Below are 26,198 nucleotides of genomic sequence, written 5' to 3' on the forward strand. Positions count from 1 at the left end.
CGCAAAATTCTCTTTAAGGCAACCAGATGAACAGATGTAGGTGTATGCATGAATTGACATATACGGTTTACAGCATAAGCAATGTCTGGACGAGTTAGAACGATATACTGAAGAGCATCAGCAAGACTTTTGTATTCAGTGGGATCAGTGAGACGATCACCGTTATCCCTAGAAAGAGAAGAGCTAACTATTGGAGTAGGAACACTTTTAGCACAAGACATAGAACTACGTTCAAGCAACTCTCGGATGTATTTTTTTGGCAAAGATGAAGACATCCAGTGTAACACCTCAAACCCGGCCCAGACGTTATGACCGGATCCGACATGCCACATCGAAGCGTTCAAAACATTTTATATTATTGATCCAGAAAAACTTACTTAGTGTTTTAAAAGATAATTTCATTATAGGTTAAAGTGAATGGAAGTCGTGCACCGGTAGGAAAGCGGAAAAGAGGTGGTGAGTCCATCGATCGCTTAAGTACCAAGCTCCATTCGGATCCAATCCTGACATGCATACCGCCATTGCCACACCTTAACGTCATGGATATTTCTAGGAAACCGATTTGATTAAGTCATTTTTAGGAAAAGTGATTAATTTTGGAAAATACTTTCATTGCAGAAGCTTTGCTTGTTGCCGTGTTATTTTGAAATCAATTGTTGTTTTTGAAAACGCGCCCTAAAGCTATCCAATTTCAACATTTAAAATAAGTAATACCTATCTTAGTAATACATATTAAAACCATCAGAAATAATTAAATGGCCTTATTACATTTAAAAACCCAAAACTTCAAATGTAAATAAAAGAATGTCCAGTTCATCAGAAGAAAATCAAACTTTCAGAACGGGTGGCCACTCCGAATTCCCTCACAGCTCCAAGCCCACTATGGTTGGGGATTTCCTACGTGGATGAAAATAAAATGGGTGAGTTTGGAGAAACTCAGTGTGTAAAGAAAACCCATTCAAAGCCCAAGTCAGCTCTAGCCCATTGGGCCTAAGCCCATTCAGTAAGTGGTGGTCTTGGACCGAGCCCTTTTCAGACATAATAACCGGGCCTTAGCCCTTATTCAGATAGCAAGATGGCCCATAGGCCCATTTCAAAATACATGCAATATCAATAACATATGCAAGCCCATTTGGGAGACTACTCAACCCACCAACCACTACACTCCACCCGCACCAGCCCTACACTCTATGTGGGGAATAGCTCAACCCACCCATTTAACACTCCACAGCTTGCAGCCTTTTCGCTCGATTATCAAAGAATTGAGGCAAAGCCTCCAAGACGTGGACAAGCCACTTTCAAGACTTCCTCCGTCAATATCCCAATCCCATGCATCGATAATAACAACATGGCATGCGATAAATAACAACAAATCAAACATGCATTTAGGTTAATTTACCTAGCGGTATTTGGTAATTTATCTACTAGGGTAAACGTAAATTTTCCACTTTTAAAGGTATTTGGTAATTTATCTATTTTAGGGTTTTCATGCATATTCTTACTTTTCACGTACTAATGAATCACGCATCGAGGGTTCTTACCGAATTGGGCTGTTTGCCCATCATTCCAATTTTGGCCCATTAAGCCTAAAAATATCGAGGCACGTAAATCATGCACTTTGCGGTCAAATTTTGCAGCTTACCAAAAACATTAATTGATTTACCTCACGAGCATTCGCACACTCGCAAATCTACAAAATACCAGTTTTCGACATTTCGGCTTTTCGACTTTTGCCGATCCAGACTAAGAAAGAGGGTGTTAGTTACACACTTTGCGATGATATGTCGACGAGATCCACACACGAACTGCCTACAATTGGATTACTAATACATTAATCTAACTATTCAAATACGAACTACGTATTAACCCCTTACAATATTCGGCCAACCACACCTACAGATCATAACAAGCTTATAAGAAATCAATAAGCAACTCATTAACAAATTTTGTCAATGTTTACCATATAATCATAATCTCACCGCAAGCTGTCTTCCGAACAACAATCACTAAATCATTTATAACTGAGCTACGAAACTCCAAATCAAGTACCGTTAATTTTCTCTGAAAATAGACTCATATATCTTATATCCATAAAATTTTTAGAATTTTGGTTTAGCCAATCAATACCAGATTTTTCTTAAAGTTTCCCTTTGTTTCTTTGTTTGACTAATCGACCACGTTCTATCTTCATTGCCTCAAGCGATTTATTACCAAATCACTCTTTCACACATAACTTGCACGCATGTTTTTTTTAAACATGTATATCACCAATCAATCATCACATATCTATGATTTTACTTAAGTATAATCTCCATTTCATCATTTTAAAGCACAACATATTAGCCGATTTTTCCCCTTAGCATCTAAGCACATGCATGCTCATTTGTTTGGCTCAACTTCACATATCTTCTATTTTTCATCAAAAGAACATAAAACAACAACCATTTCCTTCATTTTAATTCATGACCAAATGCTCACAACACAACCAAAAACCAAAATATATTCAAGAGTTAAGGTAGAATCAAGAAGAACTCATGAACATCAAGATAGAAGCAAACTACCATGAACTTACCTTCAATTTTCTTCCCCAAGTGACCGAATATTCAAGAGCTTTCTCCTCTCCTTTCTCTTCTCTAACTTTCGGCCACGATGAACAAAGATGGACAAAACTTTGTTCTTTTCACCCCTTTTTCTTTTAATAAAATTTCATATTTCATGCATTTAATTCTTTAATACAAAAGACATGAAATGCCCATCATGGAACATTTACCTAAACCATTATCATGTAACATTTACCTAATCCATTATCATGGAACATTTACCTAATCCATTATCATGGAACATTTACCTAACCCATTATCAATTTGTACCATGAATTATGGATATCAAGTGCTCATATTGTCTACAACAACATGATGGCTGGCCACTTCATGTAAAATGGGAGGTTTGTCATGTAAATCCTCCTATTTTGCACTCCTATTTATTTGGCCACTTCAATTTAGCCTATAGCATTTTCAAACATTTTCACATAGGTCTTATTTCATAATTTCACCCCCTTTTTCTTATGGAACAAAAATTAACTAAAATTGTCGGGTTCTATCTTAAGCTTGGGCCTTCTATAAGCCCACTAACATAATTAAACCTATGCCAACATTCATAGAATTCTCGAAAATTGGGGCGTTACATCCAGAGGAGGAGCGAGTCACCTCAATCCTGAGAAAATAGTAGAGTTCACCCATATCCTTAAGGGAGAACTCATCATTCAGCTGTTGAACAAAACTACTAATACATGTAGGTACACTACTGGTAATAATAATGTCATCCACATAGACCGGCACATATAGAATCGAGGTAGGCATAACACGGACAAAGAGAGAGGCATCAGATTTAGACATAACAAACCCAATCGAAACAAGAAAAGTCTTTAATTTATCAAACCAAGCCCTCGGACCCTGACGCAAACCATACAGAGCTTTCTTCAGATGACAGACTAGAGGTTGACCATCATTGCCGTATTGAAGATAGCCCGGAGGTTGTTGCATAAACACCTCGTCAGCAAGATCGCCATTTAAAAAGGCATTATTCACATCAACCTGTCAAAGTTGCCAGCCTCGCGACACAGCAATTGTTAAAATGGTACGAATGGTTGCAGGTTTGACCACCGGACTAAAAGTTTCCTTAAAATCATAATCGAGAACTTGGGAACACTTTTTGGCAACAAAGCGAGCCTTCCAACGAGCAATCATACCATCAGGATTCTTCTTTATCCTAAAAAGCCATTTGCATCCTATACATTTCCTGCCACGGGGTAGAAAGGTAAGTTCCCAAGTAGAGTTATTTACAAGAGTATCAAATTTTGCTTGAACAGCACGCCGCCACTCAGGATTAGCTAATGTTTCCTCAACAGTACTGGGTTCAGAGTCAAGAACCTCTGCTGTCAACACCTTGGGTTTAAAAATTTATGTTTTAGACCTAGTAACCATAGAATGGGTATTACCAGCCGGAACAGGTGGAGTAGCCAGCCTAGTGGTGTCAACTGCCCTAGACGTGTCCTGAGCATTAGTAGAGGCTGGTACAGAATGAGGCTGAGCAGTAGGAGAGGAAGAAGACTGTGCATTAGAAGATACTGGTACAGAAGGAAGCAGAGACCATCCAGTGTCATTAGATTCTATTCTCAGAACAGTGGAACAAGAAACACTGGTCGTGACCAAAGAAACAGATGTAGAAATAACAGGATCAGGATTCGCTGAAGCCACAGACGATGGAGAGAACAGAAAGCGTCGTTCATCAAACACAACATGTCGAGACACAATGATCGTTCCATCTGGTGTGAGACAGAAGTAGCCTTTATGTTGAGAACTGTATCCTAGAAATGTACAGGGCTGAGATCGAAAATCTAACTTGTGACGTGTGAACGGACGTAGATACGAAAAACAACAGCATCCAAAGACCCGTAGATGATCATACGTAGGCTCACACCAATGAAGAACTCGATAAGAAGACTGCCCTTTTAGAACAGGAGTAGGTAGACAATTAATGAGGTGAACGACGCTACAAAAAGCATATCCACAGTAATCTATAGGAAAATTAGCATGAGCTAAGAGCTTGAGACCAGTTTCACCTATGTGTCAGTGTTTCTATTCAGTAACACCATTTTGTTCAGATGTATGAGGACAGGAGAGACGATGCAAAATACCAAGGTCACTCAGAACCTTTGTGAAGGCACGATACTCTCCCCAATCACTTTGAAACTTTTTAATACATTTCCCAAATTGCATCTGAACTATTTTCTGAAACTGAAGAAAACACTCAATAGCCTAGAACTTACGCCGAATGAGATAAATCTAGGTGAACCGACTATACATGTCAATAAATGAAATATAATAGAAATTGTTACCACATGCAACTGACGTCGGGCCCCACAAGTCAGAAACCACTAATTCAAAAAAATATTTATATTCAGTGGTAGAACAGGAAAATGGAAGCTTATGTGACTTTCCTTGTTGGCATGCAGTACAACTGTGATTAACAAATAATTTATTAAAAGGAACATTACATTTATTCAGAACATTTTTAACAATGGAAGCAGATGGATGACCCAGTCTGTAATGCCATAGCGCAAACACATCTCCACCACCACCTGAAGACTGAAGACTAGTGCTGAGAACAGACAGACTACAAATGGACAGAACAGGAGAAAAATAGTAGAGGTAATCACTTGTTGTGACACCCCGAATGTGACCCTAGTCGGAGAGTGGTTTCGGGACCACGAAACCGAGTCACAAGAATAATTAAGTGTTATATTCCGTACTTATTGTATGTGGAATTGGTATGCGTAAATATTTCGTGTCTCGATTTTTATTAATTAGGTGCTAAATTATAAGAAAGGACTTAGTAGTGAACTTTGAAAGTACGATAGGAAAATAGGTGATGACTAATTAAAGCATGCATGCAAAATAATGGACTTGCATGTCAAATTCCCCTTTTACAAGTAATGGCGGCCATGACAAAGAAATATGGGTCAAACATGTCATGAAACATGTTTTGTTGGGCATTAGGGAGAAATAGTAAACAAATAAGCATGGGTAAGAAAAGAATAAAAAAAAAAAATGTGTGTGAGAGAGTGGCATACCCCATTGCCGTGAGTTGTAGGGAAGGAAAGAAAAAATTTTGTTCATCCTTTCTTTGAGCCAAAACTAAGGAAGAAGGAGGATTTTTGCTTCATGCTTGGTTTGGAAGAGATCTAGAAGGAGATTTGGCTAAGTTTGCATCAAGATTAAGGTATGTATGAGGTTGTGTTGGGAGTTTCATGCATGTTTTGGTTGCTAACTTGATGTGCATGTTAGCCATGGCTCAAATCTTTGGTATGCCATGGAAATGGTATTTGGCCAAAGTTGTTATAGTGATAAAGCCATTGCATGCTAAGTGTGAAGCTTGATGATGATGCATGCAATGATGGATTTTCTACTCATGAGTAAGATTTTGAGTTTTCTCTTTGTTTTATCATGATTAAAGTTGAAAAGGAGCATGATTGTCATACTTGGCCATGATGCATTCTTGAGCATGATTCATGCTTCTTGCATGTTAGTTAAAAGTTTGTGTTTTGGATGGCTATGGACACTTTGAAAATTCGCCATGCTCATATATGCATATATATGATTGCACATTTTGTTTGGTTATGAACTAAGTGATGAATATATTGATTTAAAGAAGAAAATGTGGAAGAATGCTTGTGAAATTGCAAGCACAATTCGCCTAGCACACATATAAGTGCTTGATGCTATATTATAAGTTTTGGGCCACAATGTGCAAGCATTAATTAGTAGATTGCATGCTGTTTTTGTGAGGTATTAAGTGCAAATTTTGACCTCAACAAGTACATGAATATTCGCCTTGGGTAGCCCATTGAAGGCCTTAGCATTTCCTTGATGTTCAAACAAATTGTATTGAATTGCTTGATGTAGTATAAAATGTGCATGACCATTGTGTATTCAAGCTAAAGAGTGGCCATATGACCATCTAAAATCCTTGTCATATTCGCCATAAGCAAGCACAATGAGGTTTTAATAAATTGAATTTGTTTGAATTAGCTCAAGAGCCAAGAGGGCCACAATTGGACAAGGGAAGGAAAAGGTGATCGAATAGCCGAAAAAGCCGTTCGACAACATCCGAGGTAAGTCCTCAAGAAGTGACCTTACTTGAATTATGTGAGATGAAATATGGATGTGTATGATTATTGATTATGTGTGTATGAGTATTTGAATTCCACCCGGCTAAGTCCCAAGGCGAATGTGCTAATGATATTAATTGTGTTTGAGCCTTAGTAACGAAAATGAAATATGTATGTCCAATGATTATTGATGTATGTGCATGAGAAATTGAATGATATCCGGCTAAGCCGAAGACAATTATGCTGAAATTATATCCGGTTAAGACCCAAGGCAATTGTGCTAGTGGTTATATCCGGGCTAAGGCCGAAGGCATTCGTATGCGAAGTTATTCTATCCGGCTAAGACCAAGGCATTTGTGCACGTGATTATATCCGGTTATATTCGAAGAATCTTGGGCTGGAGGTGAGTGTTGGTTGCTGAAATGAATTTAATTAGTACACTCGGACAGCCCAAAGGATAAGGTACGTTATATGTGCATTGGAAAGTCGACGTGTTTGAGCAACATTCGCTCAATCGACTAATGAATTTCAGTTATTGAATTGATTGATGCTTTGCGAACTTATACAATGATGAAGTATGAAGTAAGAATGTGTATTAATGAAATGATGCATTTGGCTATGTGAATGTATTGCTGTAAATTATAGTTCATTATATTCCTTGAGACTTACTAAGCATAAAAATGCTTACCCGTTGCTTTGGCTCTTAGTTTTCTAGATTTCGCTCGAGGCAATCGGATTTGGGATCGTTGAAGTCAAGTCATCCACACTATCAAGCCTCCATTTTGGTATAAATTTTGTTTGAACTTGAGATGGCATGTATAGGACTACCCTTGTTTGTTAAATATGTTGTAATGTAAGTATGTACGGCCGTCATGAAAATGGCTCGAAAAGGAAGTATGAACTTAGACTAATTGTGGGTTGTATGTATATATTTTGTGTCATGATGTGGCTATGGCTTGAAATGAGAATGTTGGTCATATGATCAGCCATTGGCACAGTTAAAATGATCATATATGAACCTATGTATGGTAAGGCTAGTTGAATCATGGAGACCACCAAATAGGTGAGTCCTATCTTAAAACAGATGCTGCCAGCTGCAGTGGCGTGAATGTGAAAAATCACCAAAATTCATAGGAATGGAATTAGATAGTGAATAAGCTATGTAAATGAACCTTGATGAGTCTATTTTCATATGGAAGAAATGACACGGTCATAGGAGTTACAGGTTAAGAGATATTAAAGCTATTGTGAGACAGGGCCAGAATGGTTTCTGGGTTCCCTGTCGCAACTTTAAAATTCACTATAAATTATCCAAAAGAATTAGGAGATATATCTTATATGTACAGATTCCATTTTGAGTCTAGTTTCATTAGAAACAAACGACACCAGAATTAAAGCCCTGTACAGAGAGATATTCAAGTTATACCGCGCGAAGGTCGGAGCAGTCGATCCCTGTAACAGGGGTAACTTTAACTAATAAACTGTACCAATTGGCCCGACCAAAATCCTAGAAATAAATCCATGGATGGATATATGAGTCTAAATTCAGGGAAAATTTACGAAACCAGTTTCCGAGTTTTGAAACTCGAGATATGATTTTTAAGGCGACAGTGACGCAGTTTTCCAGCCTGACTGGAAATGTCAAATTGGTGGGCAAAAACATGTGAACTTGGTTTGTTAACCCTCGGGTCCGACACCGGCGATGGTCTCGGGTTTTGGGGTGTTACACTTGTGTAGCCCCGCAGCAAAACCTCCCGAGTCAGGATGTCCTTAACAACACAATACGAAGGATGAAACTCAAAAAACACATTATTTTCCATAGCAAACTGAGATACAGACAATAAATTCTTCCAGATATTGGGAACACATAAAATATTGGACAAATGAAGGATTTTACTTTTTGTATGGAAGCTAGAACTCCCAATAGAGGAAATTGGCGAAGGCATACCATCACCCATAAGAAGACAAGAGGTACCTGAATATGGTGTGGACTCGCCCAAACCGGTGTCATCTCGACAAACATAATGTGTTACCCCTGAATGTGGACACCAAGACGACGTTCCTACAGGTAGAGGTACATAAGAGTTTTCATTAAAATCAGACCCATAAGGAGTAGTACGAGTATTGGACCCAAAGGTGGTTGCAAAGTTAGACGCATTAACAGCGAGAATTCTGGGCAAACAAAGACATGGATCATCAGGAGCTAAGACTAGGGCCCTTGGTTTTGTGCGCTAAGGCACCGACGCATGGCCAGCATTATCAAGGCCAACAAAATTTGCATTTGGGCTAGGTGCAATATTGCCCCCAAAAGAACCATTCGACTGTTGGGAGTTAAATAAAAGTGGCTGTCCATGATGACCACCAGGAGCAGAATTTGGACCTCCAGAAACGGGCTCATCCGCATGATAGGTGCCAAAACAATAGGGCCCAACAAAGGGCCTAGTCGGTCGAACTTGATTTCCTATAGATGGCTCACGCATATATGGATTCCCTTCTTCAAATTGTCCAACAACAGGAGCCCTAATAGACACCAAGAACGGATTAGCAGCAGGAGGAACAGACGCCATCGATCCACGCTACCAATCACTGGGAACGGTCGATGGAGGCGCCACCGACAAGGGACCACCATAGTCCTTATTGTAACGGTAGTAATATTGTTGCGCCAAGTGGCCATATCAACCGCAAATTTGACACTGAACACAAGGCCAAAAGCCTCTCCCTCAACCAGGGGGCGAACGACCACCGCGCGTGGAATCCACCATTGGGGATGGAGCGGTTTCCATAAAATTCGCATGAAACGGACCCTCTTGAGCTGAGCGACTCTATCTGCTTTCAAACTCCAAAAGAACATCAAACAATATCTGAAATGAGAATGGTTCCGGAGAGAAAGATGCGAGAGTGACAACAGCGTCAAACTCAGATGAAAGTCCAGCAAGGACGATCTCAACTTTCTTCAATTCAGAGATCCGAGAGCCAGCTGTATTAATAAGGGCACAAGTATTTTGAATTTTAACAACATATTCCTTGACTGTCATGACAACCTTCCGGATCGAGTAATGTTCATGCTGAATCCAAAAAAGTTTGGCGCCAGAAACAACAGCAAATAAACGATTCGCTGTGATCCAAACATCATTTACCGTTGTGGCATCTGTAAAGCACGGTAAAATACAAGAATAGATAGTAGATAGAAGCCATGAAATGAGTAACTTATCTTGCTGATCATGAGCCAAGGCATCTGGATTCATCATCGTGGAGCCATCCTGCAGATGCACGAACCTCAGTGGTGCGTGTAACGTGCCATCAAGAAAGCCCGTCAACTTGTAGTTATCAGTTATAAGACGAATATGCTGTCTCCACTGTATAAAATTATTTTCAGAGAGTTTGACAGTATCATGGCGCGGAAAGGAAGTCACGATGTGATTAGCGAAGGTTGAAGAAGAGGGAACCGTGGTGGATTCCATGGAAGCGGATGTGACCATAGATGCACACGAGATAAGAGGTCTCTAAGAAAGAGGCGACTGATACCATGTAACAAACTCAAGTAAAATAGAATTTATTTACTCAAAGAAAGAAATTTCTGAATTTAGACTTGTAAACTATTCTTGTACATTACAGATTAAGATGTAGTATATATAGAGAGTACATATGTGACTGCTATGACTAGCCTAACAACCTAACAAACTTAGTAACAGACTAACAGCTCAATAGCTCAATAGCTCAGAGATACTAGAGTATTCTATACTCTTAACATTGGCCCACACATATTTCAAAATTATTTTAATAATTTTATTTTTTTATTAACAAATTATTGGTCGTAACCAAGATATCCACTTCTAGTAGCAGTGACTAATCTCCCTCGTCACAAGTGTTCTCCAACAATGTAAACAACATGTGCTTCATCCCATGAGTGAGAATCAAACTCCTAACCACATAATTAAGAGACATGGTGAGCAACTACCGCACCATACCTTATAATTAAAATTTTAAAATTTAAATATAAAAAACTTACATATTTTTACTATTTACATTATAATATTATATTACATATATTTTAAATTATATAAATTACATCATATATAAAAAATCTTAGAATATTATAGGAAGATTCAGACATTAAATGTTGAAAGCTAAACTTCACCTATATTTTAAATTTAATATTTTATTTAAAGTCTCACTAAATTAATCAATCCTTAAACGAGTGGTGGTTAGACACAGGCTCTTTTGGCTTTTGCAAGGAGATTTATCGTTTCCTTATCTGCTAAAAAAAAAAGGGGGGGGGGGGGGTGTTTAGAAGGTTGTCTTAGCTTTTGCGTTCTTGTTTCGTTTGGGACTACTCCCAAATTATTAGCTGCAATTGTGGTGGCAGTTTGGACAGCTGATTTTAAGAATCTTATTTCATAATTAAACCATTTAATAACTGGCAACCAAGCAATTATCTCTTCTTCCCCCTTTGTTTTAATTTCTTTTTCATTTGTTCCTAAGTGTCTTTCTTTTTGGTTTCCTTTAACCTACTATTCTCACTAAGTGCAAACTTTTTTTATTTTAAAATTAAAATATTGATCTTGAATTAAACATTAGTATGTTATACTAATTTAGTCTTCAACCAAAAAAATCACAATCCCAATAACATATACATAGGTTTTCATTTAGATGAAAAGTGCTTACTCACATACACATGTTGATAACCAAAATTTGAATGGCCGCAATTCATTGAATTAAAAGCCTTTATCAATTTTTATAAAATTTGAATTTTAGTAATTGCAACTATTTATCAACTCTGGTTACATTTATATACAAAATTAAAACCCAACAATCTTAGGAGATTAAGGTTTTTGTTTGTCATGGAACTTAACCATGTGATTGCCTAAGTGATACTTATAGAAAATTTGTAAAGTTTAATCATTGTTATCAGTAGTAAATTATTTAATGATTGGAGTTTACTAAATTTAATCCGTCATTTTAAAATGTTTGATAAACTAAGAAAAAGGAAAAAAAAACTTATCCTGTACAATTGTTTTGCATCGATCAAATCATTTAAAAGATTTACATAATCAATTAAATTCCAATCATCATCATTAGATTAGGATACGTACACAGTGTAAGTGAAGATTTTTATGTAAAAATATATTTATTAAAATGAATGAGATTTTGATTAAAATTTAGTAGATTTAAATTCTATTATGGTATATATTTATATTAAAAGATAAAAATATCTTCATAATAATATTTATTACTTTATAAAAATTAATTTTTTTTATCAATTTGAATCAACACACTAACTCAACTAAAAGTTAATAATAATATAGATCTAGATTTACATAAAAGGAAACATTGAGTAACAGCTGAAATTAGATATATAAAATATAGCTATCTCCAACTTGAAGCAGCTAAGCTATAAATTCAATGTTAATAAACAATTGGTTTATTTATATAAAGTAAGTAAAATAGTTCACAGAAAACGAGAGATATGGTATAGAATAAAGAGTGGAAAAACAAAACCCAAAATAAAATAAAATAAAAACCTAAATTCTAGAGTGTTTAGATCAGTAGTTAGTAATATTAATGTTAATTAGAGTGAGATTTGGTGACATTTTGTCTAAAATTCTATTTAATTACGATTATATTTCATCAATGCCATTAAAAATGTATTATTCCAATGGGAAGCAAAGCGATCGAGCATTTATTTCCTTTATACAAAATTTCAATTTTCAAAAGCGCAACACATTTGCGTTAATATTTGCTTTCAGGTGTCTTTCTTTGAACATTTTGTTTATACATGTTTATTGCATCGTCATATATGATTTGCAAAAAAAACGTGATAGTTTGATTTTTCATTCACAAATTTAAAATATAAATGATTAAAATTAAATTTTACATTTAAAGAAAACCCAGATTTTAAACTGTGGTCTCCAAACTGAAAATAGTAAGTCCTATTGTATTACTAACTAAATAATAACATGCAGTGGTAGCTTAATAATCACAGGAGCAATAAATTAAAATAGGAGTAAATTAAGTAGTTAAAAATAGAGACGTGGTCCTACAAAATTTTTATAAGATAAACGTGAGGAAATTAAAACATACTTGGCAGATTGAACATAAGTTTTAGTTATGGAAGCAATTAAAAGCATATATATATATATATATATGTGTGTGTGTGCATGCATGGGTTTGAATAATGGTCCAAAGTCAACAAGGACTGCTTGCTCGCGTTACCCCTTGTTTTGGCACCGTCTATCCATTTCAAACTTCTTCTTCTTATCTACGTGGAAGCTTCATCTTTAACTTCTTCGCCAGCTTAACTTTTCCGTGGGCAGCTGGAGACTTGAAGCTCTTTAATTTCAGAAGCAATCCAGGAAACGCACAAAAATGTGAAAGTAAAGCTCTAAATCTTAAGTTTCAAAACACATTTGTTGCATGCCATTTCACTCAATTCATATTTATTTCTACACTAAACCCTGTAATATTGTATAGATAAAAAAAAAAAAAAAAAAGGACCTAATTAAATTTGTTTTATTATAATACAAAGCATGTGGGAGCCACTCATTTCCAAACCCATCATTACTATTCACCAATCCTCCCTTTTTATGCCATTAACTTTTAAAACCACTTAATGCTCCATATTGCCATCTTGAATCCTCATGTGTACTTCTCTCCTATTTTATTTCAAATTAAATATTGAATGTAATTAGGTCATTTTATAATGGATAATATAATCCTAAATAAAATAAAATAATCATTTAACTTATTTTCTATTAAGTGATTTTTTACTTTTTTTAGAAAAAATTATATTGTGAATTATCAAATATGTTTAAAATATTAATTTTAAATAAGTTTTCTTATTATAAGAAATAAAACTTTTTCAAATGTTAATGGATAAGTTTATATTTAATGCAATGAAGGGTATAAGTTGATGCATTAATGTGAAGTAACACATACACTGTATAATTTTAAAACCATTAAAAATAAATATAATAATAAATTAGACAGACAATTCTTAATTAAAAATATAAAAAATTAAATTAAATATATTAAAATTTATAACATTTTAGACACAATTAGATTTAAAAAGATGTACAGTAAGAAAATGCAATATCATCTAATTTTTTACAAAAGCTATAAGGACCTTTATTTAGCTTTACTTATTATTGGATGACAAAATTTCAACAAATGTTGTGATTGTAGTGTGCAAGGCATGTGCCTGAAAATCTTTATCAAATTTTGCAAAAAAAGGGGAAGAGTGGGGGGGGAGGGGTCCAATTTATTAAATTCCAATCCCATCATTGATTCATATTTTGTCATCTGTTTAGGTGGTTAACGGTACAGTAATGAGCAGTTTGAAATTAAATATTAAAGCAGACTTTTTAACATAAAAACCCAATCTAAGGAAACTACGAGAGGCAGAGGCAGTGCAGGCCAGCTTGGTGGCTTACGGTAGCAAGCACCACCACCCTTTTTTTCTTCTACAAAACTTGATCATTAAGAAGTAATATTCTCTTTCCGGTTTTTCTGTTTCTTGTCTTCTACTTGACATGGGTTCAGTAAATTAAAATCTCATTTTATTCAAATTATAACCCCACAAGAAAGGGTAAAGGAATTTTATAAAAATGAACAAGTTTTTTTATTTATTTAAAAGGTGATGAAGCATTGCTGGTTGGGTGCTTTCTCCTTTGTTTTGGATATAATAATACATTTCTATTAAAAAATATTAATGGGCGGTGCCTTCTCCAAAACCAGCAGCTGCCAAACATTAAACCGCTAATACATACGATTTACAATTTTATTTATCTAATTATCTTACTATGCCTAATAGTCACTCTGTTATTATTGATTTTTTTTCATCCATCAATTCAATTTTTATTTTTGAGTTACTGGTTGGTTAATAGTGACAATTTTAAAATTAACATAATACCAACTTTAATCCTTAACATTTATAAATCTTGTTAATCTAATTTTAATTCTAAAAATTTAAACTTCAACATTTACACGTTATGTAATTCTTTTTTTGTAATTTTATTTTCTTTTATGACATTGAGGGTTAATTCTTAAAGGAATGAGAAAAGATAAAATTATTATCTTCGATTTTTGGGTATTTTATCTCTTTTGTATATTTCAATAAAATTTAGCTGATAAATTTATTTATTTTTAACTTTTAAGGTGAAAAGGTCACAAAGAAAAGTAAAATTGTAAAAAGACCAAAATGCACAATATGTAAATGCTAAGGATTAGATTTTCTAGAATCAATACTAAATTAACACAATTTATAAATGTTGAGAGTTAAAGTTCCTATTATGCCAATTTTAAAAGTTGACATTGTTAGTTAGTTAGTGACAAAAAATAAAATTAAATAGTTGAGCGACTATTTTGTAACTTTTCATAGTTGGACGACTAAAAAAAATAATAATAATTGAGTAACCATTTTGTAACTTTTCAAAGTTGAACAGCCAAAAAAGGATATTAATAATTGAGTAACCATTTTGTAACTTTTCATAATTGGATAACAAAAAAAAATTACTAATAGTTGAGTGACTACTAGAATTGTCCATGGATTGGGTTGAGACAATTCAAGAAAAAGATTTTTTGCCCAAGCTTGCCAAAAAAAACTCATTTTATTGTTCAAAAACTAAAAAAGTAATAAAAAATATTTTTAATTGATTTTTTTGTATTTTAAAATTGAATTTAAATTAAAAAATATTTATTATTATTTAAGTTGAATTTGAGTCTAACTAAACCTGCCCAAAATACAAAAATTCTTATCTAATTGGATCGGACAAGTTACGAGACCTTGGATAAATCTAGTGACTATTATTGTAATTTACCTTTAATTTTTTATGTATATATTTTAGAAAACTTTCTAGATTTTTATTTCAAATAAAAGATTTAACTTCAACAACAAATGTCCATATTCAAATAAATTAAATATCTGTCTCCATTAAACATTGAGTTTTAACAAATTCATAAAATATTAAAAACTTAATATAAATACTTTATTTTTTAATATAAGATAAATTTTTATTTTTTGTTTTCCTACTTTATTAATTTTATATTAGTATATTCCACGTGTCTTAATTTTATTGTGTTAAAAGAAACAAAAATATTTAATAATTTATAAGTTTGAATATGAACTAGGTGGTATGCGGATTAGATAGTTGAAGACAAAATATATATTAAACCCATAAGTTACACAATCAAATAGAAAAATCCTATGTAGCATCCTAAAATTGACAATAATATAATTATTGAGTACACGTCTAAATCAACATATAATACATAATTTAAATTCAATAATAATTTTAAATATTTTCTTTATATTTAAAATCGGAAATAATTTCTAATTAAAATTCATTAAGTTTTAAAAGAAGAATTTTGTTTATAATTGAAATTTACTTTAAATTTTTTATTAAAACAAGAATACTATATCTCTTATAATAATTCTATTTCTCGAATGTATTATTTTCCATTTTATTTAGATATATTTTCTGTAAATTCTTTAAATTAAAAGTAATTTAACTAATGTAAGCGATAATAGGAATTTTAAAACTTCCCACGTTGGCAGCGTGAGATAGAAATAAGGAAAATTAAATTAAACAAGTTTAGGGGATATGATTAGCCCAATTTAAGAAGTTTGTAGCCTACTTAATAACTTACTAAACGGCCCAATTTCAAAGTCATTCGGATGGGCTTCTAACACCTACTTTTCGGGGGTAAGATGTAGGATCATTTTGTTGGACTATGTAGCCTCATCCTGCCTCAAAGCGCATCAATATTCCAACTTCCCACCCAAGTCCTGAATTCAGTTCTTCATCCACTCACCCTTTCCTTTCGTGAAGAGCCACCACTTCCTCTTCAACCCCCAAATTCCTAACTCCGTCCATTTTTTATTTACTTAATAAATTTATTTATTTATTTATTTTTATGGAATCTCTTATCACATTACATCTAATTATAATTTTTGAATGAATAAATAAGGGCAGCGAAAGGAATGATGTGGGTACATGATATAACCCGAATAAACCTTAGATAGGGTTGGATATGCTCCCACCCACGTGTACACCATTTACACGCCTATAGCTACATCCCATCTCCTTGCTTCTTCTTTTTTAAATTTAAACTTGTACTCCTCCAATCATCCAACTTCCAAAGCATTTCACTCCTTTTCACTGCAACACACTTCCTTGGAATATTCCGCCCTAAATTCCCTTTTTTCCTTAATATATATATAAATGGTTTCGTCTTAAAGTTCCTTTGCCCTTACTTCCTTCTCATCCCTTATTTATCTCAACCAACAACCCCTTCTAACACAAATGCCCATTCAGGGAAAACAAAAACATTAATGGCTACTTCTGGTACAAGAGTCAAACGAGTTACTGACCCGCTCGACGACAGAGTCAAGGCGCAACTCGTCGGCGTCCGCTACTCCAGCAGTGGAAGCGAACAATCGGACTCCACCCATGACGACTCTCCCTGCCTCTCGGAACTCGTTCATAGTTTCTTGGAAGATGATCACGGTACTGCTGAACAGACCGGTTACCAATCTGACTCTGAACGAGTCGACTCCAACATTGATGCTGCTGACTCCCTCCAGATCATTATCAAGTCCTCCTTTCTTAACAGCACGGGTTCTTACTTAAATCGGCTCACGGATACCGTTTTGAATGCAATAGAAATGCTTTCGTTTTTCAAGACGGATAAAGCTATTTTCAGGCGTAAAGTAATGGCTTATCTTCGCCAGGTCGGCTACAATGCAGCGATCTGCAAGACCAAGTGGGGTTCTTCTGGTGGTCTAACCGCCGGAAACTACGACTTCATCGACGTGGTGCAATCGATATCACCCACGCGGCAAACCAGGTACTTCGTTGACCTTGATTTTGCCTCCGAGTTCGAGATCGCGAGGCCGACAACCGATTACTCGAGGCTACTGCAGTATTTGCCTAGGGTTTTCGTGGGGAAAAGCGAGGAATTGAAAAAGATGGTCAATCTCATGAGTGATTCGGCGAAAAGATCGTTGAAGAGCAAACAGTTATCCCTCCCACCTTGGAGAAAACACCGTTACATGCAGAACAAATGGTTCGGTCCGTACCGTCGGACGACGAACCAGATCCAAGCAAACAACAGCTCATTGAGCCCCGCGACGATCAACAACGTCCAATGCCGCTACGTTGGCTTCGAGGACGCCGTCAACGGCAGTTTGTTCGTCCGTACGAGATAATTTGGTCAGACGAGAAAACCATGTTTCCAAAATAATCATATGTAAATAAACAAAATGTATATTTTATTACTAAATAATAGTGTAACGCGGCAAATATGCATCAGAAGTAGCCAATCTGATCACGTGATTGTCTGTAACCTGAAAATAAATAATGGAAGATAAAAAGAAGAATCTGAGCGCCACTTGTACAGATTAACGTCGGCCGATTTCAAAAGCCACACAAGTTTGGATGCGACGAAGCGATTGGGAAACGATGGAAACTAAATAAATAAAATAAAGGAGGGAAGGGCAGGTGTTGAAAGCAAGAGTGTAGTTTAAAAAGCAGGGCAAAGGGCAATTAATGTCTGACAAAGAAAGATGTGAAATGGATAACATACTTCATCTCGGCTTTTTTTAAAGAGGGGGAAAGTCGACGGCAAAAAATGTAACAATTTATTGTGGTATTATTATAGTGAGTATATTTTAATAATTTAATAATTTAATAATATTTAATATTTAATTAATTTAAACATCTTCCACTTGAGTTTTTATTGTTATTGTTTTGGGAGAAAGTAAATTTGACATGTTTAAACACGTCTTTTTCCTACTGTTTAAGGGTTAATTAAATGTAAGCAAAATTTGATTCAATTTTAAAAATTGAGTTATTTAGTTTTTTTTCTAATTCATCAAATAATTTGGTATTTCGAGTTAAATTTTATAACTTAAAACAAATTAATATAAATACTGTTCGGTCTTTGATAGTTTTGAAATTTTGTAAATTAGCCAATCTAAAAAAAAACACTTCTAACATTAAAATTGTTTATAATTTTCCCAAAATATATATAAATGCTAAATTATATCTTTTTTAAATCCAAGATGATAGATTTGAGGTTTTAAACAAGTAAATTATCAAATTAAGTTTATCATGTTGATTATTATGTTTTTTTCTCTTATTTCATTTTTAAAGAGTTTTTAAATATATATGTAATTATGTTTTTAACTCAGAACTTAGTCATACTATGAACAAGATTTCAACATAGTTTTTTTTAAATTTAATTCAAATAAACTTATTTAATTAGGTTCGAATTTTATCTTGCTTGATTCGATTTAAATAATTTTCAATTCAATTAGAGTAACAAAATAGAACTCATTAACTCAATTAACTTGAAGCTTGTTCACTTAATTCAATCAAATATTCACTTCTATAAACTAAGTTATATGTAAAAGTAGGCATGATATAAAAAAATTAAAACGTTTATGTCATGCTTTTATTTATTTTATATTTTAAAATATTGTTTAATTATATCATGTTTAAAATATACCGTATCTTGTTAAGGTCAATTCTAGTGGATTTCACACGGAGAACAAATTTTAAAGACGTAATCATTTTAAGGTGTTATATATTTATACTTTTTTAAATACTAATAATTTATATTATATAAATCTAATAAAATTATGTACTTATTTTATATTTAGTAGATTTTTAGTACACCCAATACATGAGTGAAATAAAATTGAATATTAAAATGAATTTTTAATCAAATAATTAAAAGTGATAAATTTTTTAATTAATTTTTTAGGCTCAATTAAAACATTTCAATTTTATTTGTTTTATTTAAAAATAATAAAATATGACAACATCATTATATCAATATTCATTATTTTATTGGCTTAAGGGTTTAAAAGCCCTCAATTTTTTCTAAAAAGTAATTAAGCCATTGTTTTTCTTTTTTTTACTTAATTGGATACTTAAACTTTCAAAATACATCAAAAAGGCCTTCAAACTAAAAAAAAAAAAAGATGAAGCCCCTATCTTTTTTTTTTAACACTCATTTGGGTACTTCAATTGCCAAAATGCATCAAAAAGGCCAAGGGCGGATCTAGGAGGGGCTGGCCCCCCTAAAATGGAAAATTTTTCATTTAAGCCTTTTATAATCTATAAAATTTTAAATTAGTAATGGTAAAATTACACTTTCCCCCCTAAAAATGATAAAATTTTGATTTAATCCTCTAAAAATTATAAAAATATAGGCTATTAAAATGACGAAATTGCATTTTTACTATCATAAAAATATATAATTTAATTCCGACCCCTCAAGAAAATTTTTGACTTCGTCCCTGTCCCCCAAGTTGTATTTCTAGATCTGCCACTGAAATAGGTCATTTGATCTTTAACTTTAGCAATTGACTGTTGTAATAGCTATTTTTGTCCGGGCCCAAACCAAACCAAATAAAAATAAAATAATTACAAGTCCAATTACAAAAGAGGCCCAAATGACCCAAAATAAATTAAAACCCTAATGGCCCGAAAGCATAAACATTTTCAGTAAAACAAAAGAAACTCTAACCTCCCTTGTGTCGTTTCTCCACGTCGGTAGGCGTGCCGCCTGACACCCCTCTGCCACTACCACCATCAATCACTCCTCTGCCACTGTCACTTGCAAGGAAAAGAACAAGGGCCGATGCAAACGCAAACACGCAAGGTAGTAGAAACAACAAAAAAAAAACAAAAGAGTAGTAACAGACAGTTTTGTAATTCGGCTATAAAGAAGCCATAACAGCTACTATGTATTATTTTACGCAGACACTAGAGTAATAAAAAAACAGAAAACAAAAACTTCAAAGGTAGTTTGCTTTATTTTTTATCTGCTATTTATTTTTTTAAGAGAAAAGGAAGAAATATACAGAGAAATATACACAAAAACAGAGATTTTGAAACTGGTTCAAATATTAAAAAGTGTTGCATCTTTATTTTTATTTTTATTCTTTTCGAAATAAATAAATAAATAATAATAACATAAAAAGGGGAACTTTTTCACCTGTTATTTCATCGTTGGAGCAACCGTTGGTCCACGAGGCCGTCGGATCCCTTGGGATTCAGCCAAAGGTTACGGCGAAAAACGGCGAGAGTCAAGGGGCTCTTGTCGCTTTTTTACTTTGGCTTTATTTTTTTGGTGATTTCAAGTCCAAAAATGAGTTCTACGAAAAAAATACAAAAATGAGATTTTTTGGCTTTTTTGGCCACCGGGGACAGTGGAACCTATCAATGGCAACCGGAGACCAGAGTTAGGTTTGTTTGAGAGAAAAAAAAAAGAGGCTTTCAGTTTTTTTTTTTAAAGAAATGGCTGAAATGATTTGTTTTTTGTTAAACTTTAACTTATATACCTATGTGAAATGGCACCGTTTTGACGCGACCCACGTCTGACCCGATCCTTCCCCTAAGATCCAGGTGTTTTTGCTGGAGGGGATATTTGTGCGATAGGTCATTCCGCTTTTGAGGCTTATTTTGATCTGGTCCTATATTTTTTTTATTTTACCACTTATTTCTACATTTGTTTCAATTTGATCCTTGGGTCATTTTAAAAGGTGAACATCTGAAACGATGTCGTTTTGCCAACCCAGAGACCCGACTAGAAAATAGCCAAGATTCGCGTGTTTTCGCGTCCAATGGGTTATTTGTGGTCTTGACCCTTCCGCATTTAAAATGTTTTTCAATTCAGTCCTTTTTGTTTTTTTAATTTATACCCTGTAATTTTATTTTTATTTCATTTTAGTCCCTATGGAACGCTGTGTTCAAAGGATTTGGTATAATTTCATGTTTAATCCCCATTCCTTTTCGCGCGTTTCATTTTAATCATTGAGTCTGTTTTAATTATTTTATTATTTATAGTTTATCCTTTTAACTTCATTTTAATTCCAGTTAAGTCATTTATTTAATTTCATCTTTTCATGGATTTTTAATCTTATTATTATTTATTTATTTATCTATCTATTATTATTGCCTTCCTTTTTATTTTTAAAACTTATGTTGTTTATATTTGTACATATTATTATATTTTCATCTCATTTTCTTTTCTTTTCTTTTATTTCCTTTATGTGTTATTTTATTATTTCCTTTTATTATTTTGGTATTTTTGAGTCGTGTCTTTTCAATCATTTTTTTTCGTTTATTTTGTTTTACGCTACTTTATTTATTTATTTAGATTATGATATTATTATTAAAGTATACCCTTATTTATTTATATTTTATCATTCCAATATTCTATCTATATAGTCATTCTATATTGACTCATCATCACTACATCATGCATTATATTTAAATATAATTCGTTGCTTTTATACTATACCTCAAATAAGATAAATACCCATTGTTTTAAATATTACGCTTGTTATTTTTCAAAAAGGAAAATTTAAAAATAGGCAATGTTTCGTATTCGGAGATTAGAGAAGTCGTACCCTAACTTACAGGGTTTCGATTTTCTTATTGAACCTAAATGACTGAATATTCTTTTTAAAATTAAAATACATGAGATTTAAATAAAAAAAATAAAAGGCAAGCTTATTCTCGAGGATTCGAGGTGTCGTGTCCTAACTTACGGAATGTGACATTTTGTTACCTCGAGATGAGAAGGCCTTTAACATACGTTTCGGTTTATTTAAGCAATTTTTAAGTAAAAAAATAATATTAATACAAAGAGGGATCGTATTTTAAACTCTTTTCAAGTTTTCAACTTTCAACACTAAGACATTAATTAATCAACTAGGTACCACTTTTGGGCATTACGAGGGTGCTAATCCTTCCTCATGTGTAATCGACTCACGAACTCATTTCTTGAAGTTTATAAATCAAAAATCGTTGTTTTAGTAAATCAAACCGTTTATTAAAACGATCAAATTACGAGGTGACCCGATCACACCTCATAAAAAATGATTGGTGGCGACTCCCATTTTTATTTTCATTTTTGTTTTTTCAAATAAATGGTTTCGACAACCTTTAAAATTATAGAAAAATTATAAAATACTTCTTTCGTTACGATAATTATTATAATTTTTACTTAATTTTATATTTCTTTACTTTTTATAATTTTCTTATGACTTTATATATATTTTTCTATATTTCTATATATTTTATAATTTTTTACAATTTTATAAAATTTACAATTTTTTAGGATTTTTATAATTTTTATAAATTATTAAAATTTAATAATTTTATAACTTGTGTAACATCCGCTTTTAACTTGGGGTTAGGTACAGTGATGGATCGGGTCAAGAATTAGTATAAAATTTTGAAATATAATAAATAGGAATTTTAAGTATTAAATTAGGAAGTATATAGATCCAATAAGAAATTAGAAAAAATACTCTTTAGATAGGAAATTTTAAAATAGATACATTGATTTAGTTGAAAGAATAAAGAAATTGTTATGGCCAAAGTAGGAAAAATATTAAGATAGGAGATATATAATAGTAGAGGAAAGGTAGGAAGGATTAAAAATAAATTTAACCAAAGTGTTGTATGAGTCATACTAGGAAATATAAAAGATGAGGAAGGACAAAGTGGTAATTAGCCAAGTAAATATTTATTAGGTGTAATGATAATGGGTAAAAGTAAAAAAAATGGATGGCTTAAGGACTTAGTAGCAATTTGACCATGTTAGTTAAAAAGGTGAGATATTTTAGTAGAATTGTGTAGAAAGTGGGAGAAAATATGAAAATATATATCATCTTTTTACAAGCCAAACCGCCACTTCTTTCCCCCAAGTTTCATCCGACTTTTCTTTTAATTCCGTTCATGTTTTTCCATCCAAGTTTCAAACCTTCATTTTTCTTTAAAATTTCCTTAGTAAAAACCAAAGAGCTAAGGTAAGAAATGATAAAATTATCATACCATACATGTTTATTTTTATTAAATAATATAGGAAAGTAACTTGATTGTGGTTTCTTTAAAGTTTCTTTTGTTTCTTTTGAAAATAAACTCATTAAGAATTCTAAGAATATAAATTATAACCTATAATTATTTTTTATAATTTTAATGATTTTCCCAAATCGAACATGAGAATTTGAAATCATTCTGACTCTGTCTCACAACAATTCAAATATCTTATAATATAAATTTTTTTGCTTATACTGTTTCTTCTATATGAAACTAGACTCAATAATATTTAATTTCATATTTTATTTAGCCTATAATTCGATTTCCACAATTTTTGGTGGATTTTCAAAGTCGGACTGCTGCTGCTATCCAAAACTGTTTCAATGCTAATTTTACCTTTTCATAATTATCTTTAAATAGACTTTTATGCCGATCAATTTATCTTTTCATATTCATTAGGCCACAAGGTGAAGGGATAAACATATCATGTCCCGATTTAATTCAACCTAAAAGCCTTACACATAATCATCCATCAAATTTACCACATAATTTTATACCATAGGTATCAACCTAATATTTACAAGGTCGTCACAAAGTCATTCTCATAGGTATGACTTACTCATTTACATTCTTACCAAAAGTCCAGTATACATCGAGCTCATCACTCATGAATTTTTAGTACATACTTGTACCCTTTCAATATGATCATAAACATAGCTTACTCATTTCGATTCCTTACTAATCATACAACATAAATTGAGCACGCATTTCATGAATTTCATGTAAGTACTTATGCCACTCACAACATGGTCATAACTTCTCTTATTCTGGCATAAGCCGTAAATTTCCCGTTGAACCATTTGGTATACTACAGGATATTCAATAAGCCTCAAGCATAGGATAAGGTGCCGACGCCATGTCCCGGACATGGTCTTACACTGGCTTACCCATCAAAGTCGATGTCATGTCCCAAAATGGTCTTACACTGACTCTCGTATATTGAGGCCGATGCCATATCCCATACATGGTCTTACATTGACTCTCATCTATCGGTGTCGATGCCATGTCCCAGATAAGGTCTTACACTGACTCTCGTATATTAAGGCCGATGCCATATCCCAGACATGGTCTTACAGTGGCTCTCATCTATTGGTGCCGATGCCATGTCCCAGACATGGTCTTAGACTGACACATATCAAGTCGATGCCATGTCCCAGACATGATCTTACACTAGCTCTCATCTATCGGTGCCGATGCCATGTCCCAGACATGGTCTTACACTAGCTCTCATCTATCGGTATCGATGCCATGTTCCAGACACGAGCTTACACTAGCTCTCATATCTCGAAGTCGATGCCATGTCCCAGACATGGTCTTACACTAGCCCTCATATATCCCTAACATCATGGCATGAATATCCAATCTATCCTTACGGTTCAACCGGGAGTTTCTCGTATTAATCTCATCATACATTATTCATAGCCACATTCAAACATTTTATGCAAAATCAATCATTAAATGCATAAAAATGATAAAGTTGTAATATTTACGCACATCTTACTCGTTTCAATGGAATATCGTATTCCATCAAATTTCCAATGTATTCAATCATCACATAAATGTTATTAACATTTAGCATCACTTTCTCATACTCAATATCATCAACATATAATTCAATACAATCATAGCAAGGTAGATTTCAAGTATATTAATAATAACATGGATAACATGCTTATTTAGTCACACGGACTTACCTCGAACGCAAAAACTGCTAATTATTCCCTTTTTTGTCATAAACCACGTACTTTCTCGATTTAATCCTGAATCTCGATTTTCTTGATCTAAAATAATAAAATTTACCTATTTAATCATCACATTACATTAAACGTTCCACAATTCATACTTTGGATAAATAATCATTTTGCCCCTAGACTTTCACAAAAATTACGATTTTACCCCTAGGCTCGTAAAACGATTTTTATCAAATTTCCTCATTAACCAAGCCTAGCCCAACCTTTATTACTCTTGTAGCAACTCAAAATTCCAATTATTTCACACAATTTCCATCCATTTAACAAACTTTACAAAATGATCGATATTAGGTGTTTTCATTAAAATCCTTTCACAAAAGTTGTTTATTTTACAACCATGACTCATTTTCTCCCATAAAGTTTCAGTTAACAACATAAATACTCTCATTGGAAAACCCGAGACTTTTAACCATTTTGTAAAATAGTCCTCTTATTAGCTAGCCTATGCTACAAGGGTCCCAAAAGTACAAAAATCATCAAGAAAAGCCATCAAAATCGCTTACTTGTAAGGGATTTAAGTGTTGTACGCCAATTTTGGGCCCTTTTACAAAATACCCACAGCCCAATTTTATCCACACTTAAACCTCAACCCATTTCATAAACCTAATACCCATCTAAATTAACCCAAATAAAACCCAAGTACAACCCAATTACCCAAACCCCCTAAAACCCAAATATAACCCAATACCAACCTAACCACTACCCATACCCAAATTAGCCCAATAACAAATAGCCCAATTCTAACCCTAGCCCCCAAAAAAAAACCAAAACTTTCAGCCAAGGGAAACCCTAGGCCGCCGCATGCTAGGCATGCCTCTGCCCGAGACCTGGCACCAGCCACTACCACCACCACCCCACTGTTGCCCACCATACTTCTCT

General features: G+C 33.5%; 1 protein-coding gene across 1 annotated transcript; it reads left to right on the forward strand.

Annotated features, from left to right (window-relative positions):
- Positions 1–16,801: 16,801 nt before the first annotated feature.
- LOC108470430 (uncharacterized) lies at positions 16,802–18,047 on the forward strand. The gene has a single exon (XM_017771734.2). The coding sequence runs from the start codon at positions 17,001–17,003 to the stop codon at positions 17,874–17,876; it is 876 nt and encodes a 291-aa protein (XP_017627223.1). The 5' UTR covers positions 16,802–17,000; the 3' UTR covers positions 17,877–18,047.
- Positions 18,048–26,198: the final 8,151 nt, after the last annotated feature.

The sequence above is a fragment of the Gossypium arboreum genome, chromosome 11 (assembly GCF_025698485.1).
Source record: "Gossypium arboreum isolate Shixiya-1 chromosome 11, ASM2569848v2, whole genome shotgun sequence".
Classification (NCBI taxonomy): domain Eukaryota; kingdom Viridiplantae; phylum Streptophyta; class Magnoliopsida; order Malvales; family Malvaceae; genus Gossypium; species Gossypium arboreum.

What these genes read in the sequence shown, in the direction of transcription:
- LOC108470430 (XM_017771734.2), top strand. Translation starts at nt 17,001, where the DNA reads ATGGCTACTTCTGGTACAAGAGTCAAACGAGTTACTGACCCGCTCGAC.